At 47.1% G+C, this 15,922-nt stretch overlaps 1 protein-coding gene across 1 annotated transcript; it reads left to right on the top strand.

Annotated features, from left to right (window-relative positions):
• The first annotated feature begins 991 nt into the window (after positions 1 to 991).
• MEOX1 (mesenchyme homeobox 1) lies at positions 992 to 14,772 on the top strand. Its single transcript, XM_083583564.1, has 3 exons — positions 992 to 1,734; positions 9,772 to 9,968; positions 12,277 to 14,772. The coding sequence occupies exons 1-3, from the start codon at positions 1,281 to 1,283 to the stop codon at positions 12,397 to 12,399; spliced, it is 774 nt and encodes a 257-aa protein (XP_083439690.1). The 5' UTR covers positions 992 to 1,280; the 3' UTR covers positions 12,400 to 14,772.
• The last annotated feature ends 1,150 nt before the right edge of the window (positions 14,773 to 15,922 follow it).

Below are 15,922 nucleotides of genomic sequence, written 5' to 3'. Positions count from 1 at the left end.
AGACAGCTTTCCAGGTCATGTGGCCAGGATGACTAAACCACTTGTAGCACAACAGAACACCTGACGGAAACCAGAGCACTCGGAAACGCCGTTTACCTTCCCACCGCAGCGGTACCTATTTATCTACTTGCACTGGTGTGCTTTCAAACTGCTAGGTTGACAGGAGCTGGGACGGAGCAACGGGAGCTCACTCTGTCGCGGGGATTCGAACCACCAACCTTCTGATCGGCAAGCCCAAGAGGCTCAGTGGTTTAGACCACAGCGCCACCCGCGTCCCTTTTGGCAAGTATATAGGCTGCACACCCACAATACCTTTAAAGGGAATTCAAAACACATTTTCCCCCCTCAAAGAATTCTGGGTACTGTAGTTTCTTAAGGGTTGCTGGGCATTGTGACTCTATGGGAGGTAAACTACGGTGCCCAGAATTCTTTGAAGGAAAGCATTGGCTTCATACTCAGCCGGAGCCATCACGGCTAGCAGTCCTTGTTAGCCCAAAGCTCTATGTAGCAACTAAATTCACGAAGCAACTTGGGATTTCCGTTCTGCAGCTTTGCTTAGACCACTCCTGAAGTCTTTGCGCTTCACTCTCCGCATAAGCTTTCAAACTTTTAGGTCACGCCTCAAATTTTTAAATATCTCCCCTCTTTATCTGACTTCTCCTTCTTATCTTGTCCCCCTTTGGACTGGCTCGTGGATCCTTTTCTGAAAATGGAAGACGAAGGGTTTTCTTTACCGCGGCAATAAAAATAACTCCAGTGTGTGAGAAGGAAACATTAAACCCTCCTTTTGTGTGCGTGTGTACATTTCTCTCCCGCCCCCTCTACAAAAAAAAAGTGCAGACAATGTTTCTTTAAAAGTCTCCATCTGCAGTTCCCATTAGATGCGCCTCTAAGGTTTCGGGTGATTAATAGCTTGCATGCTTGGCTTGGGTTGGAGGGGTTGTGCATGCAGGTTAAGCCCTCCCCCTCGCTCCTCTCTCACATTTCCCTTCCTAAGCTTGTCACTCACACCCCAGCAAAGTATTTAAAAAGTGTTTTCTGGGCTTCAGCACTTCACAGCAAGGAAGCTTCGGGCTTCAAACGCAACAGATGTGAAGTTTCTCCTGTGGAAGCTATGGAGAATTCTGCAGGGTTCCCCATAACTGGGAAAGCCAAGGCGGTGAGCTGGAGAACTGTCTAGCTGCAGAGGACCGGTTTCTTTTCCTGGGCAAAAAGTTAGACCATTGGGCTCCCTTTGCAACTGCGTTTGAAGAGCATCTTAAGAAGCAAGGCACTCCTAGATGGATCCACCTGCTGCCAGTAGCTGCATGAGAAGCACTCACCCTACCAATGTGCTCTGGGGTTGCCTGCGAAACCAGCATGCCGAAGGTGGAGGGACCACTGGGCCACACCATTACCCACAAGCCCCCTTTTCGTTCCACCACAAACCGGACTTTGGCATCTACTCGGACTTCTCCAACTCCTGCCTGGCTGCAGCCCCCCAGAGCCTTCCCCGCGATGAGCAAGCTTTCACCGAACATCACTCTTCCTTCCAGCACCCTGCGTGGCATTTTGCAGCCGCAGAGGGCAGGCGACGTCTGGCGGCCGAGCTGGCTTTGGTCTCCGGAGAGCCAGAGGGCAGCGGCCCAAATGTGGTGGATGCCGCCATTGGCACGAGCGAAGACTACGTCCTGGCAGGGAACGTGGTGAGCGAAACGGAAAAGAAGACATCCAGAAGGAAAAAAGGGAGCACAGGTAAGGTGGTGTTTAAGAATCCTATATTGGTAGAGTTACATTTCCTCTGAAGGAGCAGGTTCGTAGCTTGGGGGGTACTCCTGGGTCCTTTGCTGTTGCTCAAGGCTCAGGTGGCCTGGAGTGCCTTCGGCTGGTAGCCCAGCTACGCCCCTATCTGCACTTTGTTTGTTTGCTTAGTTGTGTCCAACTCTTCATGACCCCATGGACCAGAGCACACCAGGCACTCCTGTCTTCCACTGCCTCCTGCAGTTTGGTCAAACTCATGCTGGTAGCTTTGAGAACATTGTCCAACCATCTCGTCCTCTGTCGTCCCCTTCTCCTTGTGCCCTCCATCTTTCCCAACATCAGGGTCTTTTCCAGGGAGTCTTCTCTTCTCATGAGGTGGCCAAAGTATTGGAGCCTCAGCTTCAGGATCTGCCTATCTGGACAGGGATAGCCTAACTACTGTTATCTGTGCTCTGGTAACCTCAGGGTTCGATTACTGCAATGCGTTATATGTAGGGCTGCCTCTGAAGACGGTTCGGAAACTTCAGCTGGTGCAGAATTCAGCGGCCAGGTTGCTCACCAGAGCAAGACAGTTTGAACCTATTACACTGATCCTGGTCTGACTGCACCAGCTACCAATTAGTTTCCGGGCCTAATTCAAAGTGCTGGCTTTGACCTATGAAACCTTAAACGGCTCAGGACCGAAATACCTCAAGGACCTCCTCTTTCCATATGAACCTACCCGGACCCTGAGGTCATCTTCTGAGGCCCTCCTTTGTGTGAAGAAGGCCCTTCTTCGAGAGGTACGGAGGGCGGCAACACGAGAACGGGGCCTTCTCTGCAGTGGCTCCCTGTCTGTGGAATGCTCTCCCCAGGGAAGTTCACCTGGCGCCTTTGGTACACACCTTTAGGCACCAGGCAAAAACAGTCCTTTTTAACCAGGCCTTTGGTTGATCCGATTTACATCCTATGCCCTTTTAAAATGTGGCTCTTGTGGGGGTGTATTATTGGGTTGTTGCTTTTATTTTGAGTTTATATATTGTGATCTGTTTTGTGAACTGCCCTGAGACTTCCGGGTATAGGGCAGTATAATAATAATAATAATAATAATAATAATAATAATAATAATAGTTGCAAGGGACCCCAAGGGACATCCAGTCCAACCCCCTGCAAAGCAGGAAACTCAGATAAAGCATCCATGACAGATGGCCACCCAACTTCTGCTTAAAAATTTCCAAGGAAGCAGCCCCCAAATATATAAATATCTATGTGTGAGTCCAGTTATGCATCACAGAAAAATGTGGATCACAAAAAGACACACATTTGCATAATTTACATGCGTTTGCTAATTTATATGTAGAGATGCAAGTTTAGAAATGATTGCTGTGATTTGAATAGAAATACATCTCACCCTGGCAGAGAAGACAGTGACCAGGTGCCCCATCTGCCTGCTCCACCTCAACCCACAAACAGAGGAATTTGCTGCATACTGTCAGACCACTGGTCCAACTCATAGCTGTCAACTTTCAGATTTGAAAATAAGGGATCAGCAGCCTCGAAAATAAGGGATCAGCAGCCTCACCTGTCCCGGGGACAGTCTACGGGATATCTAACAATCCGGGATAGCAGCAGGAAGCAACGGGAATAAGGGAATTTCCTGCAAAAAAAGGGGAAGGTTGACAGCTATGGTGCATCTAGCTCAGTACTGTATACAGTGTTTCAGACTTGGGGTCTCTCCCAGCCTTTCCTGGAGAGACCAGGGATCGAACCTGCAACTTCCTGCTTGCAAGGTGTGTGATCTGCCACTGAGCTACGCCCGTTCCTCTGATTTCTCTTCCTGTAGTTCTTTATCTTTAAGGTGCCCTTGGATTAGACGGTACTTCAAAGAGAGGACTGTTCTCCGTGAAGTAGGACACATGGCCACTCTAGTATCTATTATTGATTTGTTTTCATCTGGTCCAAAAGCCTTCCTTTCAAAAATAAAATAATTTTTTAAAATCCATTTTTGCCTTTAACGATTACCATCGCAAATGAATCATAATCGTAAACACATAGGTTTCTCTGAATCCCCGGACTCCTTTCCACCCCTTGCTATTCTTTTCCAAATGCACCTTATAATTGTCTCTATATTTTCTTAATACTCCATTCTCACCATAGTTCTCGCTACATTGCAAGTGTTTTCTAAAATCCTGCCAGTGTTTTTAATTGTTTACACAGTGTTCTTTTAAGCACTGTATTTTTCACTCTATAAGACGCACCAGACCACAAGACGCATCTAGTTTTTGGAGGAGGAAAACAAGAAAAAAAATATTCTGAATCCCAGAAGCCAGAACAGCAAGAGGGATCGCTACGCAGCGAAAGCAGCGATCCCTCTTGCTGTTCTGGCTTCTGGGATAGCTGCACAGCCTGCATTCGCTCCATAAGATGCACACACATTTCCCCTTACTTTTTAGAAGGGAAAAAGTGAGTCTTATAGAGCAAAAAATACAGTAACTTATAAATTTCCCCCCATTCTTTATTAAACTTGTTATCTTCTTGATTTTTGATCTTCCCGGTCATTTTCGCCACTTCAGCATAGTCCATCATCTTTGTCAGCCATTCTTCTCTTGTAGATACTTTATCTTCCTTCCATCTTTGGGCAGAAACCTTCCAAACAGTTCGGAATGTAGACAACAAACTCTCTGGCATATTAATCATGGTGATGATGAAAGGAAACAAGACATCACAGAACAGAGATTAAGCAAAACAAGTGGTGGGAAATGCACTGAAATGAATTCCAAGGTAGAGAATCCTGCAGTCCTTCAGATTTTGCTGGACTCCAACTCCCATCATTCCTGACTGCAGCTGATGGGAGTCCAAGAATGTCTTGAGGGCTCCAGGTTCCCCCAGCCCTGGCCCATCATGGAACAACAAGATTTCAACAGGCCCATCTAAAAGCCAGTCATAAGAGAAGGTGGACTAATGAGCTTCTTGGGGGAAAGGGAATTCCACAGTGTGGGTCCCCTACATAGCTGTCAACGTTTCCCTTTTTTAAAGGGAAATTCCCTTATTCCGAATAGGATTCCTCACAAGAAAAGGGAAACGTTGACAGCTATGGTCCCCTACAGAAAAGGGCCCTTTCTGGCAGCCCAGCCAGCCAATTGGATGGCAATGGGAATCAGAGCAAGGCCTGCAGTGTCCAATGGACCACAGGGGGAGGGCCGGTTCCTGTGAGAGAAGGTGACCCTGCCCGGCTTTGGACTGGTGTCAATATTGGGTCAAAGCGACCGGGCACCTTTTCCCGACAAACCGAAACGATTCTGAAATGGATTTCAAATGTGATTGCTTTTCTCCCACCAAGAGTCTTGGAAAGTGCAACGCTGAGATTATGCTCAGGTGTCCTTTCTAGAAGATTCTAGAAAGGCGAATCTTCCTCTGTGAAATAGCTGCCATTGCAGATGTTGTTTCATATCATGGGGATGATCGCAACTCCAGATTTTGCAGACAAAGTCTAGTTAAAAGAAAACAATAATAAAGCACAGAGTTCAGCTTATGAGCCAAAGGAGCAAGAAAGGCGTTTAGATTATCTAAAATAAAAACACCCCTGATTCCCTCTGGAGATGAGAGTGTGATCATCTCCACCCTGCAGTCATTACAAATAAGCTTCCCAGGTTGCAACTCAAAGATGGTGTGTAACGTCCTTTAAATGTCACATGTTTTCAAGAGACCATGCAACCTTGGCTGGCCCTCTCCTCTTTTCCCATTGGTTCCCTTCCTTGCCTACTTTCTGTGACTCCTTTGGGACGGAATCAGATTCCCGCTTGCTATAGCAGGCCCAGGAAGAGAATGGGCAAGGGGACTAATGGCTGGGGAACCAGGTGCTGCTGGACTACGTCCCGTCTTCACTGACCATTGGCCATGCTAGCTGGGGCTGATGGGAAATGGAGTCCATCAACATCTGGAGGGCTGCAAAGCTTCCCCATCCCTGGGATAATGCATCAGCAGAACCAACAGCTGCAGCATCCGACAAAGCCTCGTGAATCATCCCCACCGGTATATGAGACATCCCTAAACCACAACTTGGCAACTCTAGTTACAGTACTCAACGCACGCAGATTAGATGCTGAGGTTCGAGCATGCCTTGAAAACATGCCCTCTGGCCTAGAAGTTCTGCCTGGCAGGACAGGCCAAATGCTTAAGCAATGCATTAGCTGCCCTATCAGAATTGCGTAGGTCTGTTGAATGACAGCATTTGTCTTAGCTACATAGACAACCACACCTTGCCCCATAGCCTTTGAAACAATGCACAAGGAAGCACATGTCCAGCTTGGAGGCAAGGGAACTGGTTCTATCAGGGCAGACAACACATGATCTCTTCTGCTAGCATCCAGTGAAGGCCCTGCAGAACTGCTGCCAGTCAGAATAGGTGCTATAGGGAAAGGCTGGCATGAACCTTGGGGAGCCCTGGCATGACCCTCTGGCATTGTTGCCCTCACGCCGTCATAAAAACACGGGACAAAATCTTCCCTCCCCTAATAAGCAAAAGTTCTTTGAGGTTATTATTTTGAAAATAATAACAACCACCACATCGTAGTAGTAATAAAATAACAGCTTAAGACAGTGGTTCTCAAAGGGTGTGGCATACCACACCGATGGCCAGAGAGGATGGCAAGTGTGGCAGGAAAATTCATCAATATTATATTTTGGGAATGAGTCGTGTTCTTACGTGGCTGCGTTGTTTTATACAGTGGTACCACGGGTTACAGATGCTTCAGGTTACAGACTCCGCTAACCCAGAAATAGTACCTCAGGTTAAGAAGTTGGCTTCAGGATGAGAACAGAAATCGTGCGGTGGTGGCAGCGGGAGGCCCCATTAGCTAAAGTGGTACCTCAGGTTAAGAACAGTTTCAGGTTAAGAACAAATTAAGTTCTTAAGCCGAGGTACCACTGTATTTTCTGGATGTCCCACGATCATATTATAAAGTTGTTGTGTTCCAGCACATGCTAAGAGTTGCTTCTTTTTGTTTCCTAAAAAGAAAACTGGCGTGCTGTGAGCAAATGTTTATTCCGAAAATGTGGGCCAGAGAAAAAAAAGTTTGAGAACCACTGGTTTAAGACAACAAATCTGAGTAGGCTTAGAGAAGTCCTACGAGCAGGTAAATATATTTTTCTCTAGCAGCAAAAATAGCAGCTGGTTTTTGTGTGTGTGTGTGCAGGAAAGAAGTCAGAGAAATGCTACAGGAAGGAAGGGGAACCTATTTTCTCAGGTTCTGTTGCTCCGGTTCATTTCAGACCTTGCCTCCTGGCAATGCACAGACACCTGGTTTAAAATAGAATATCAGGAGACCCAAACATTAATCCTTGATCCAATCATGGGTTTCCCACACCAAATGTAGCCAGAGCCCAATATGCCCTCACAAATGAGAAGTGGCTCAGGAATCTTGCAGTGGCAGGTGACTGACGTCCCCACAGTGCCCTGGGCCAGTGCAGGATTTGGGCATTGCAGGGCTGTTCCAATGACTGGTACCGGGGGGGGGGAGATTATCCTTCACGTTCGTTGATGCTACTGCTGCACATGGCCACCATCACTGTTGGGAAGCCTGTTGGCTTCAGTGGGGTGGGGTGGTCACTGTGGAAAGGCCATGGCCTCCCTCACACCCGGCACTGTCCGTGAATTAGGTCTGGTATAAGGCAGCGTTCTTTGTTCCTTCCTAAATTCAATCCTTCCTCCTGGACGGAAAACACATGCAGTCATTTTCAGGGGATTTGAAGGCTAGATAGCATGAGCGGTCGTATCGTTTAATCCAGACCTGTACTGCGGGCCAGGAAAATACAGCCAGCAGCTCCCTGTGAGGCCCAAAAATGTTGTGGCTGAGAGGACGGTTTAGGCAGAAATCCCAGCCCAGGACCTGCATTATGTTAGAGCAGTGTTCTGCAGACAAGAGCGTTGCTTGACACTGAACTTGCTTTTGGGTCTCCCCATGGCATCTGCTTGGCTCTAGATCAGCGGTTCTCAACCTGTGGGTCCCCAGATGTTGTTGGACTACAACTCCCATCATCCCTGAGCTCTGGCATTGCTAGCTAGGGGTGATGGGAGTTGTAGTCCAACAACATCTGGGGACCCACAAGTTGAGAAAGGCTGCTCTAGATGGACCACTGGCTTGCTCTAGCAGGCTTTTCTCGTGGTTGAGTTTGAGACTGATCCTGTTCTGGACACTGAGGTTTGGTTCTGTGGGATGGGTTGAATAGGTAGGAGAGGATATATGAATTGCAGTTTATCCCTCCAAGCACCCATGTGTGTTGGGTTGAACAGACTTTCAAAATCCTGTCCTTGGCAGCAAAACCAGAAGCCTAGGAATGAGGCTGCAAAGCCTCCTTTGAGCAAATCTAGCTACAAAGCAAGCTGGATTCCCCCTCCTCACAAAGCTTGAGAATGAATCAGGCAACAATCTGGGGAGCAAGTTCAAAAATATGATTTGCTTGCTTTATAATGATGCATTGGTCCACAGCAAAGGCAGCAGTAAAAACTATGCAGGCAAAATACTTACATTTGCAGCATAACCAGTCGTAGGGAAGTGCCTGGGACTGAAGTACGTGAGAGAGAGGAAGAGGAAGTACTCTGTGCTCCTTCCTCTCCAGGAGAGAGGGGAAATGACACCACACAGAACCCTCTCTAGCAATCGCATCTCTATGGTCTGAGTATCTGCCTATCAGCAATACAGCTCTGTGGATTTAACCCCTTCTTATGCTAACTAGCAAGAATACGCATTCTTGCTAGTTAGCATAAGGTTTGGCTGCTAATCTTCCACAGGTTTTGGAATATGTGTGATCCTGATGATGAAGAAAATGTATCGAGCCATAAAAGAGGGCCCCTCATCACCAAACATACCAGAGTGAATTCCCCATATGAGAGTCGCATCCTTGGGGACTGAGAAGGTGGACTACTAAACCACCTTCGTCCTGTTCTTTAACCATCTTGATTTGTGAATGCTGGCTAAGACAAGAATGAGGAACCTGTGTCTGGACTATACGTGCCATCATCCCTGGCCACTGGCCATGCTGGCTGGAGATGATGGGAAGTTAAGCCTGTTAAATTCAATAGGACTACTCTGGGTAAAATTTAGCTGAATGCTACTCCCTGTTTTCCACCTAGAGACCCTACCAATGAACTGGGATTGCTTGATCTTTGCATTTCTTTCATTATTTAATAATGTATTTATTGGATCTGTATCCTGCCCTTCATCTGGAGATCACAGGGCGGTTCACAGCATAAAAATACAAAATGAGAACACAAAATACATAATAAAAACAAGAACGGAAACCAACAAATATCCCACACACAAATACATGTAAAAAGACATAGAAAGTTAATTGGCCAAAGGCCTGTTTATAGGGAAACGTTTTCACCTGGCGCCTAAAGATATGTAATGAAGGCGTGAGGCGAGCCTCTCTGGGGAAAGCATCTCACAAATGGGGAGTCACTGCAGAAAAGGTCCATTCTTGTGTTGTCACCCTTCAGACCTCTCGTGGAAGAGGCATGCGAAGAAGGGCCTCAGGTGATGGTCACAGGGTTTGGGTCGGTTCATATGGAGAGAGGCGGTCCTTCAGGTATTGCGGTTCTTGAACCATGCCAATTCTCTTTCCTCTAAAAGGCAAAGGTACCTCCTGACCGTTAGGTCCAGTTGTGGACGACTCTGGGGTTCCACGCTCATCTCACTTTACTGGCTGAGGGAGCCGGCGTTTGTCCGCAGACAGCTTCCGGGTTGTGTGGCCAGCATGACTAAGCTGCTTCTGGCGAACCAGAGCGGCACACGGAAACACGTTTACCTTCCCGCCGGAGTGGTACCTATTTATCTACTTGCACTTTGATGTGCTTTTGAACTGCTCGGTTGGCAGGAGCAGGGACTGAGCAACGGGAGCTCACCCTGTCACAGGGATTCGAACTGCTGACCTTCCGATCGGCAAGACCTAGGCTCTGTGGTTTAGACCACAGCGCCACCCGCGTCCCTCTCTTTCCCCTAGTGGGCTCACTTTGCTTCCACGAGGAATGTTTCTGTCCTTTCCCTCTTCCAGAAAGCCAGGACACAGGTGGCGGGGGCAGCAGCAGCAGCACAAAAGCAGAAGTCAGCAGCTCCAAAGCAAGGAAGGAACGCACTGCCTTCACCAAGGACCAGTTGCGGGAGCTGGAGGCGGAATTTGCACACCACAACTACCTGACGAGGCTCCGGAGATACGAGATTGCGGTGAACCTCGACTTGACGGAAAGACAGGTGAAGGTCCTCTGCTCCAGCGGCCCCTTGAGGCTAGGCAGACTCCTCTCCAGCTTGGGCAACGATGCCTGAAGACAATGGTGGAGAGAAAAGGGGAAATATTGGGTGAATGTTCATTTGCTACCTGCTGAAGTACAGTGGTATCTCTGGTTAAGAACTTAATTTGTTCCAGAGGTCTGTTCTAGATATAGGGTGCCTACATTCTGCATGTGCAAATGGCTTTAGATACCTATTAGGGTCCATAAATTACCATATACAGTGTGCTCAGAAGTGTACTGGATGTTTAAACAAGTACAATGGTACCTTGGGTCCGTTCTTAACCTGAAACTGTTCTTAACCTGAGGTACCATTTTAGCTAATGGGGCCTCCCACTGCCACTGTGCCACTGGAGCACGATTTCTGTTCTCATCCTGTAGCAAAGTTCTTCACCCGAGGTACTATTTCCAGGTTAGCGGAGTCTGTAACCTGAAGGGTCTGTAACCTGAAGGGTCTGTAACTTGAGGTACCACTGTACACTGATTCATTTACCAAAAATAAAAAACAAACCAACCCCACAATCACAAGGCCAGTTCACCCAACACAATACCCTATTATTATTATTATTATTATTATTATTATTATTATTATTAATACCCCATCCATCTGGCTGGGTTTCCCCAGCCACCCTGGGCGGCTCCCAACAGAATATATAAAAAAGCGACAAAACATCAAACATTAAAAACTTCCCTAAACAGGGCTGCCTTCAGATGTCTTCTAAAAGTCAGATAGTTCTTTATGCCCTTGACATCTGATGGGAGGGCGTTCCACAGGGTGGGCGCCACTACTGAGAAGGCCCTCTACCTGGTTCCTTGTAACTTCACTTCTCGCAGTGAGGCAATTGCCAGAAGGCCCTCAGTGCTGGACTTCAGTGTTGGGGCTGAATGATGGGGGTGGAGATGACTGAGGCCATTGAGGGCTTTAAAGGTCAGCACCAACACTTTGAATTGTGCTTGGAAACATACTGGGAGCCAATGTAGGTCTTTCAGGGCCTGTGTTATATGGTCTTGACGGCCACTCCTATATAGAATCACAGAGCTGAAAATGGGAGTAGGCGGATCTGTGAATTTCAGGTCTGCTCTTTTTCTTATTTCACCAGCCTTAAACTCAGTTCTCCACATTTGCATCTTACTCGGGGGTTCAGTTCCCAGTGTTCCACATATTCACAAAAATGACATGTACCCAAAGCCTTTGAGCTGCCCCCAAGGCTAGTGGGTGAGGGGAAGAGAGGGAATCCCCAGTGCTTCCAAGCTCTCTGCCTTGTTTGCGTTTACAGTGGTATCTTCAGTTGCGGACGGGACCCGTTCCAGAGGTCTGGTCGGATCCCGAGGTTTCTGCAATCTGAGGACCACTTCTGTGCACGCGCAGACTTCTTCTGCACATGTACGCATGGCGAAACCCAGTAAAATACTTCCAGGTTTGCCACGAACGCATTCCGAAGTTTACAGAACCAGAGGGTTTTGTAAACAGAGGTACTACTGTAATTGGCACAATTACAACCGGTCTGTCTTCAACTGTGTATGGTTGAAATGGCGCAAGTTAAACAAGTGTACAGTGGTACCTCAGGTTAAATACTTAATTCGTTCCGGAGGTCCGTTCTTAACCTGAAACTGTTCGTAACCTGAGGTACCACTTTAGCTAATGGGGCCTCCTGCTGCCGCCGCGCCGCCAGAGCATGATTTCTGTTCTCATCCTGAAGCAAAGTTCTTAACCCGAGGTACTATTTCTGGGTTAGCGGAGTCTGTAACCTGAAGTGTATGTAACCTGAAGTGTATGTAACCCGAGGTACCACTGTAAATTCAACAACTATTCAGTGCAGATTTCTCTCAATACGAACATTCTTGCAAGCAATTTCCCTTAATGTGATGCATGATTTATATTCACTAATACAGTGGTACCTTGGTAGTCAAACGGCTTGGCTCCCAAACAAATTGGCTCCCAAACACTGCAGACCCAGAACTGCGAACGTTTTCTGGAAGCCGGACGTCTGATGCAGCTTCCAATTGAGTGCAGGAAGCTCCTGCAGCCAATCGGAAGCCGTGCCTTGGTTTTTGAACCTTTTCGGGAGTCGAATGGACTCCCAGAACAGATTAAATTCAACAACCAAGATACATGCATTCTTATGCACAATCGACCCTAGCAGGTGCAATTATTTTTTTTTGCACATGTGGCTAGAGAACAGCATTGCAAAATTTGGAAAAGTGTGAATTTGCAAGGGCTGTGTTTTGCATGCTTGCAAGCTTATCTTAAGCCTCTCCCTCTTCTTGCACAGGTCAAAGTGTGGTTTCAGAACCGCAGGATGAAATGGAAACGTGTGAAAGGTGGGCAGCCGGTGTCACCCCAGGACCACAGCCTGGAAGACATGGACTCAGCTGCTTCTCCAAGCTCGGAGTAGCCCTGTACACAGTGTCTCAGAAGGCCTGGACCAATCTCTTGGCATCATCACAGCCCAGATCGTCTGCTCTCTCCCTAAGACTTTGCAAGAGTTGGCTGAAGAAGGAGCAGTTTCGGAAGAGACCTGGCCTTGCTTTCCCAGGTAGATCTGGGCTCTCTCCTTCCTTCCTTCTTATCTCTGACGGAATTGCTTTTCACAAGCCACCAACAAGGGAAATCAAGGCACGGATGGCTTCCCAATCATTCTAACGCTGCAGACATGACATTGTTAGAACCATGAAGCGAGCATGTACGTTGTGTTTGCTCCCAACTTAGCATCCCTCTCCAGGATCACATTCTGGAAAACAGCAACAAGCCGACGTTTCGAGTTTGCAGCAGAAGCAGGCTAGACCACCCAGGAGGTCACCGAAAAAATCTTACAGCCGGTCTCTGGAGCTCCCCAGAAGAAAAAGTGTGCATATAGAATTGCCTTAGGCAGTTTCAAATCCCACTGCGAAGTGTTATAGATCGCCCCTAGTACTATATTATCTTCCGCCATTAAAAGAAATAAAACGATCAGTCCTTGCCAAGGGCTGGACAAGAATCTGCACTCCCAGAATGTGTCGAGAATTGCCACTTTCTTGCCTATGATTAATGGGCTGCTATGTTGCTTGGAAGTGTGTGCTGTGAATTTTGATCCCTGCTGCTCCCTGCACCTCCCTGCAAAAACCAGTTGAAGAGCTCAGGTCTCTCTCAGTAATTACAGGGCAGCTTCAGTGGTACCTTGGTTCTCAAACTTAATCTGTTCCAGAAGTCCGTTCCAAAACCAAAGCGTTCCAAAACCAAGGCGCGCTTTCCCATAGAAAGTAATGCAAAATGGATTAATCCGTTCCAGACTTTTAAAAACAACCCCTAAAATAGCAATTTAACATGAATTTTACTATCTAACGAGGCCATTGGTCCATAAAATGAAAGCAATAATCAATGTGCTTTACTATAAAATAAGATGGTATTGTAGATGATAAAAAATAAAATTCTTATTTTTTCTTACCTGCACTAATGATAGTCATTGTTTGGATTGGGGGGGGGACTTTTATTCATTTCCGCAGCCATACAATCAATCAATCAATCAATCAATCAATCAGTAGCTGAACTAGGTTCCACACTTTCACAAAAACAAGTTAACAGAAAAAGCCTCAAAAACAAAAACACAAAATAAATAGCAAAAACAAAAGCACCAAACTTAATCCGTTCCGGAAGTCCGTTTGACTTCCGAAATGTTCGAAAACCAAGGCGAAGCTTCTGATTGGTGCAGGCGCCCCAGAAACAATAGCCAACAGCCACATCGGACGTTCGGCTTCCGATAAACGTTCATATACTAGAACACTTACTTCCAGGTTTTCGGTGTTTGGGAACCAAGACGTTTGAGAACCAAGATATCACTGTACTTGGTTGTGCAACAGTTCTGCAGATTTGGGGGACTTTGCATTTTGATTCCTTCTCTTGGTGGTCCAGGCCTTTCTCTGCTTCTAACATAAACCTGAAGTCTATATACAGGAACTGAGATGACACTGTACTGATAAATTATAAAAAGGAGGGTTGGGTTTGTTCATAGGTGTCTGTAGCCTGCTTCTGTTTGTGACATGAGCTGGCCAGTGTGGGGGTCCCTCTAGGCTGGTGTTTTACCGTGGTTGTATTCTGCAACGCATTTCTGACACAAGGATAGTGCGCTACACAATCACAGAATTGCCAAGCTGGAAGGGGTCTAAGCCAACCCCCTGGAATGCAGGAAATCACAGCTAATTAGCGGTGGGTTTATTCTGCTCTGGTTTGTTCCAGCGATGCTTCCCCAATGCTATGACGCTATCCCTGTCCGGAAGGGGCTATAGGGCAACAAAAGCGGAAGAAAAAGTAAACTAGAAAGTTTGCGGTGTTAAAAGTTGTGGGATTTCCGCAGGAAGTGACTGGAGATGAAGCAGTTTGACTGCCCAGTGCTGGATTTATGTATAAGCTAAACAAGCTATAGCTTAGGCCCCCACAAAATTTAAAGGGGAAAAAACTGGATGTACATTTCCAAATTATAAGATAAAAAACAAACAAAATAAAACCGACATACAGCAACGGTGTTTTGTGTTGTGTAGGCTCCTGTGATGTAAGAAATGGGCTCTGCCTGCTAGTCTGCTCCCTAAAATGTCACTGGTTTGCTCATTTCTAACAGCGACAATTTGTTGTTGACAAAGGACAACTGGACATATAAAGGGCCCCATTACCTTCAGTAGCTTAGGGCCTCATCAAACCTAAATCTGGCCCTGTGACTGCCCCAAAACTTCTGCAGGCCCAAACAGTATTGAAAGCAGGATTGCGTGTAATAATAGCATCATGCACACAGATCATGTAAAGTAAAGGTAAAGGGACCCCTGACCATTAGGTCCAGTCGTGGCCGACTCTGGGGTTGCGGCGCTCATCTTGCTTTATTGGCCGAGGGAGCCGGCATACAGCTTCCGGGTCATGTGGCCAGCATGACTAAGCTGCTTCTGGCGAACCAGAGCAGCGCACGGAAACGCTGTTTTCCTTCCCGCCAGAGTGGTACCTATTTATCTACTTACACTTTGACATGCTTTTGAACTGCTAGGTTGGCAGGAGCAGGGACCGAGCAACGGGAGATCACTCCGCTGCGGGGATTCGAACCGCCAACCTTCTGATTGGCAAGTCCTAGGCTCTGTGGTTCAACCCACAGCACCACCCACGCCCCATGTCCCTCACACAGATCACGAGTGCACCGTAAAAAGGATGTCTGGAGGGGCCTTGGCTATTTCTGTTTTAGTGCAGAGAATTTGTCACATCTTTGAATTTGTCAATCTGTTTGCTAATTCGGATGCTGCTTTAGTCCTGCCACATAACAGATTGCTTTGTCGCACCTCCACTAGTCTGATTGTCAGAAGGCTTAAAAATAAAATAAAATAAAACCTAGCTTGCTGGCCACAGGGGACCACCGGAGAGAGCGAACCTGACCATCTGCAGCTCGCTCTTGTTGCTTGCATGGCATCGGAAAACCAGAACCGTCCCTGGTCAACGTCAGCCGGGGTAGGTATGTGTTGCGCACGGAAGGAGCAGCAGGAAAGTGCTTAGTCGGCAAATAGCGTGGGATGACTCATGCAAGCAGAGATGGGATTGGGAAGCCAATAAGCCCCAAGGGTCACTGCTAGCTTGACCCAGGAGGAAATTACTTCCTGACCACAGAAGCATGTCAGCCCTGGCGCATGAGCAAAGCAAATTTGGGGGGGGGGAGGAAATGTAATGGGGTGAGTGCTTTGCGTACTACCAAAACCTGTCTCTTGTTGTAGCGGCCACTCCGGGGATAGTCAAGGAGGTGCCCTCCATATACAACAACAACAACAACAACAACAACAACAACAACAACAACAACAACAACAACAATAATAATAATAATAATAATTTATTATTTATACCCCCCCCATCTGGGTGGGTTTCCCCAGCCACTCTGGGTGGCTTCCAACAGAATATTAACATACAATAATCTATTA

The sequence above is a fragment of the Podarcis filfolensis genome, assembly GCF_964270895.1.
Source record: "Podarcis filfolensis genome assembly, chromosome: 13".
In the NCBI taxonomy this organism is placed as follows: domain Eukaryota; kingdom Metazoa; phylum Chordata; class Lepidosauria; order Squamata; family Lacertidae; genus Podarcis; species Podarcis filfolensis.
Note: the sequence above shows the minus strand (reverse complement) of the source record. Positions and strands in the feature narration are given on the sequence as shown.

Excerpts from the sequence above, each read along its gene's own strand:
- MEOX1 (XM_083583564.1), top strand. The coding sequence starts at position 1,281 with ATGGATCCACCTGCTGCCAGTAGCTGCATGAGAAGCACTCACCCTACC. Across the intron at positions 1,735-9,771 it reads AAGGAAAAAAGGGAGCACAG|AAAGCCAGGACACAGGTGGC; the intron begins GTAAGGTGGTGT and ends TCCCTCTTCCAG. Across the intron at positions 9,969-12,276 it reads TCGACTTGACGGAAAGACAG|GTCAAAGTGTGGTTTCAGAA; the intron begins GTGAAGGTCCTC and ends CTTCTTGCACAG.